This window comes from Coptis chinensis, chromosome 6 (genome assembly GCF_015680905.1).
Source record: "Coptis chinensis isolate HL-2020 chromosome 6, ASM1568090v1, whole genome shotgun sequence".
NCBI lineage: Eukaryota > Viridiplantae > Streptophyta > Magnoliopsida > Ranunculales > Ranunculaceae > Coptis > Coptis chinensis.
The window spans coordinates 67,466,968-67,472,120 of NC_141461.1; the positions used below are offsets into that span (position 1 = coordinate 67,466,968).

Consider the following 5,153-nt stretch of genomic DNA (forward strand, 5'->3'; position numbering starts at 1 on the left):
AGATGAACATTACAAGAGTCTTAGTAGCATCTGATTCTTTGAGTGCTATACAAATCATGACGGGAGCTGAGAATACTCCATGGAATTGCTGGAATTTGATGGCTGCTGTTAGAAAACATATCGCGAGGCTGCCGGGGATTACCTTCATTCATGTGTTTAGAGAGGTGAACAGAGCAGCTGATTACTTAGCAAAATTGTCAATCTCTTGTAATGTAGATGATTGTAATTGCTTTATCTCCCCTCTATGTAGTGATCTAACTACTATTGTGGAGGAAGACTTACATGTAACCTATTCGAGAAGCTAATACATGTAAGGGTAAGCCTAACCTTATCAGTCCAATACGAATCACTGTAGCAAACCTCATACAGTCGTACTGCCTGACTTGACTTCGATTTACAACACACACCGGCCTCCATTTTAATTTCAGTTCTTTATCATTTAAGACAAAATTTTGCTCATTTAGGAGAAAAGAAAAAAAAGAAAAGAAAATATTAGTGATGACAGTGTCAAGTCAAAATGCTAGTTCGTTCATTACAAGATGTGGAAGTACTTAGATTAAAGTAAATAGAAATTAGATTTCGTTAGACAACTTTCAGTTTGTTAATCGGGAAAAAAAAACAAAAAACAACAACAACTTTCAGTTTCTTGAGCTATTAATGATTTTAAACCACTGACTAGCAGGGTCACACTTAGAATCTTCTTTCAAGCATCTGCATGTATTAGCGACTATCGTACCATTTAAAACACTGCTACTAATATCCATACACATTATGTCTCCATTGGCAAGCTTAGATGAAAGGTGCATCTTGGAGTCAGATATCATATCCCATTTAGATGCAGAGCTAGTGCAGCTAGCCACAAGTCCAATTGGCATGCCCATTCCAACTGCTTGTAAACACAAGTTTGTTCCCTTCATCACTATGGTTTTCTGTCTAGAATCGTAAACCCAAGCATCAGATACCTGGCATGGCCCAAGTCTCAGTTGCTTGAATGTAGAATTGTTAAGGATGCAAAATCCACTTGATGGATGGAAAATAATGTTGTATGGAGCTGTACTAAAAAGACCTGGACCTGCATTTACATAAACGTACATGTGTAGAAAGTTCATTCAAGTATTCATGTTTTCGAATTCTACTACTTGAACATGGAACAAAATAACCAAATAAAATGTACCTTGATACGGAACCTGTACTGCATTAATCCGTACCATGAAGCTTGTATTCCTAACCTCCCTCCAATTTCTATCTAATACTCCATACACCTCTTCCAAATCCCTATCCCCTTCTCTCAAGTAATAACTCCCTTGTAAAGTCCACAAGGCCCAATCCAAGTCTAGCTCAGCTATAACTCCAAACATGCAATTCAAGAACCTATTGTCATTCACATTAGTTCCTCTTTGATCACCTCCAAATTCACTGAGAAACAATGGATATCCTTGTTCCAGTAAAAACCCTGCGTTGCCCATGAAATTTTTCATGAAACTCCCACAGACCTCATTTGGGCTACCGGTCTCCCAGCCATTCCCAATAGAGACGCCATATCGATGTATCTCAAACACTGCTTTCTTTGTAAATGATAGATTTACTTGCTGCTCCTTGAGGAAACTGAGGTCGTTGTCGTATGACAATCCAGAAATTATAACTAGAACGTTCGGGTTCGCTAAGTGGACAGTTTCAGCACCTTCTTGCATGTACCTAATGCAATTATGCACATCCGAGTTAATTAGTAGGATCGGATAGGACTCTGCAGCACATAAATCTTTGTAGTAATTACGATAATACAAAAATATGATTTTGGATTACTGAAATGTACAATGATTCCGTAATGGCAATATGCGACATAAATTGCTTAAAAATGTTGCGTTACCTGTACCACACAGTCTTATTCTGATTGGGCCCTCTGAGCTCGTTTCTAAGGCTCATGCCCACTACTTGCTCTGTGTCCTTGAACATTGTGGCCATCTTGGTGAGCCCCTTCAGCCAAAGTTGAGGATCGAAGTACTGATCGCCAAAGAAACCATTGCCGTCGGTGTTGCTACAACACCAACCTGGCTTGCTTATGTGATTGTCCAGTATAACCATCACATTGTTATCACCAAGGTTTGCAATAACAGTCTGTTCAAGACAGAACAAGAATGTTACTATGATAGGGAAATATGGATTACATAATAAGCATTGAAAATTCTAAGAACCATCTCATTATGCACAGCAAGAACCTTTTCAATTTTGATCCATGTTCATCAAAATATTTTTTGATATCAGCTGGGTTCAGTGAGCATATTTAGGCCCATAACTTGATTTGATCTTGGGACATGAGTATGATAACATGGGTTCGGACCCATATCACCCTTGGTGTTTTCAGTTTTCATTTTGGTTTTATAAAGTCGAAATCACTCGATGGCCAAAACACAACCCTGAGTCCCTAAAGCTTCCTTTTAGTAAGGACAAGAAGTGAACACGGGTTAGCAGTGATCCTGACATGTGAACATCTAAGTTTGGGTTCAGACAAAACATTTTGGACTTACGAAGCAAGAGTACATCGATCACTACATCTCCTAGTAGCAGTGTTGTAGCAGTGTTCTAAAAAACGCTAGGTAGTAGTCGGGGGCGGTGGGAGCGCGCCTAGCGCCTAGGCCTTTTAGGCAAATGCTGGAGAATTTAAAAGCACTAGAAGTTTGTTTTTTCCTAATATATCTTATAATAAATATAGTAATACATACCTATACTACAAGAAATGAAGAAAATCATTTACCATAACTCAAAAAATAAACACAAACAAAGATACTTATTACAAAAATGCATAATAGTTTAATTAAGAATATTGACTTCATATAAAAACATACCCTTTTTTATAGTGACATATAATTTACATTAGACTTTAGTCTTTTAAACCCGTTCAAATCTTAAGTCTATACGGGTCTTTAATTTTCGATATTTAATTATTCAAAAAAAAACAAAAAAACAAAACCCTTTAACTGGACCATCTAGAGGCTGCCTAGCCCGCCTCATCGGTCAACCGATTTTTCAAACAACTTAGGCCTAGGCGAGTCGGTTGGGCACCGCCTAGTGCTAGAGACTGCCTAGACCGATTTTTAGAACAGTGCTTAGTAGTCATACCCCTAAGAGAACAAGTCAACAAGGGTCGTTGTCGAAGTGAATTCTTCCTAGACTTGGTGTGGACCCAATTTCAGTGATCTGAAAAAGATCTTTATGTGGACCTAGTCCTAGACACAACTATTTTTAAATACAAAAGAAAAATAATTGAAAACAAAAAAGAAAACAGAGAAACTAACGGGACAAATGGCATATAATTGGCAACAGTTACCAGATGTAGCTGGTTATAGAGGAGCCGGACTATTTTTGGTAATCATATCCAGTTCAACATTTATTGGACTTTGATTTATTTCATTCGACAACTATAGCTCCACTGTCATACCAGATGAAGTTGATGTCTGGGCAATGCTTATACTAACGCACAAAAACATTGATTACCATTTTCACATTGCACGAATTATAATCCTCACAAGTTATTATGTTTTCACATTGCACGAATTATAATCCTCACAAGTTATTATGTTTACAGATGGATTGAGAGAATACCCGAAAAGCCTGGATGAGGGTGAGATTGAGGAAAGACGGATTGTGAACTTGGATCCCAGCAATAGACTCATCAAGTCCTAGAGTCTTGAACCATTTCTCTACAGTGGTTGAAGCCAACGAATCATTAGTGGGCAAGGCAACAGGCCAAGTAAATCGTACACAGTTGAATCCTGTTTCTACTATCTTCTTAGATATATCATCAAGAGGCCTCTTGTTGAGTCCCTCAGCAAGTACTGTTTCAAGGTGAGATGGCCAGTTTACACAAGCTACTTTCACTCTCTTTCCTTCGTTATTTACAAGCCACCTTGAATTTGTATATAGAGGCATTCCAACCACTCCAAGCTCTTCTACTATGGCATCGACACAAATAATGATAAACAAAGGGAAAATTAATGAAGAAAAGTGATACTCCATCGTAATATTTGTTTTGGGCTTTGTGAAGACTAGGATTCTTTCGTGATCTTCTTATATATAAGCATTGCCACCCAACGCTTACAACTGGTTACATCCTTCTTGTTGTTTTTGCTGACAACTAATTATAGTCTTTATAGCTTTATGAACTAACTACTTACCAAATTAAATTTATGTCCATTGAATTCTATTTAATGTTACTAACAGCCAGCTAGTTCAGTGTTGTGAGTAATTCTCTTGTTTGAGAATTCAAAATGCAGTATGTGTATATTGGAGATCCAGTTTCAGTAATTTTCATTAAGTAGCAATTGTTGTTAGTTGTTATTGGCAAGTAGAATTTATTATTGGGTGCTTTATCATTTATGTCCACTGAATGCACTTAATGTTGCTAACTAGAAAGTAGTAATTACTCTAGGTGCGTTCTCCATCAATTCGTCAATGGTGTACTCAAGTTGATTAATCCCTCTCGTTCGATTATTCGCGTTTACTACGCATCTCATCAGTTCAAGTGTGGTAGATGTCACCAACCTGCTGGCCGTGGCCCTCCATTTAGTGGCCAATACGTACTTGAGGAATCAGATTGTTAACTGATCCGATGTGTGATTGAAGTCATGCAACTGAAAAAGTGTTGTGAAGTAGATCGAAGATTCTAGCCATTTGATTGTTTCATCTCCCAGCTTCAATTGCAATAGGCAAGATCATCTTTGTGAAAAATCACGATATATATAAATTTTGAACTGATATAACAATCGTTGGCCACAAACGTATCGAACAAAGTTGAACGCGAGAAGCACTCTTTTTCATGGGAATGACACGAAAAAAAAAGGGTGTGTTTTGTGCTTATAGGTCATATAAAAGCTAACTAGTAGAACTTAAAGACTATCAACTGTCAAGGTAGTTCTTTGAAGAAACTTTTTGATTTTTGTACAACTTGATTTTCGTAAAATAGAATATACTATGATCAGGAAATTCTCCTTCAGGAAAAGTATAATCTCAGCTCCACGTACTTTCAAACACAGGAACTTGCTAATATATACCATCCAATCAGCTTCCATATCTCGATTTCCTGTGGAACAGGATACATATCCTTTTTGAACTAATTTTCGCCAACATTTTCTGAGTTTTTTTTTCAATTAAGTCTT

The 5,153-nt window shown here is 37.4% G+C and overlaps 1 protein-coding gene across 1 annotated transcript; it reads right to left on the reverse strand.

The window, feature by feature from the left end:
- Positions 1 to 510: 510 nt before the first annotated feature.
- On the reverse strand, positions 511 to 4,136 carry LOC147494065 (glycosyl hydrolase 5 family protein-like). The gene is made up of 4 exons (XM_086566239.1): positions 3,601 to 4,136; positions 1,868 to 2,115; positions 1,175 to 1,695; positions 511 to 1,072 (listed from the first exon to the last, which is right to left on the reverse strand). Exons 1-4 carry the CDS (start codon positions 4,012 to 4,014, stop codon positions 639 to 641), a joined length of 1,617 nt encoding a protein of 538 aa, XP_086422365.1. The 5' UTR covers positions 4,015 to 4,136; the 3' UTR covers positions 511 to 638.
- Positions 4,137 to 5,153: the final 1,017 nt, after the last annotated feature.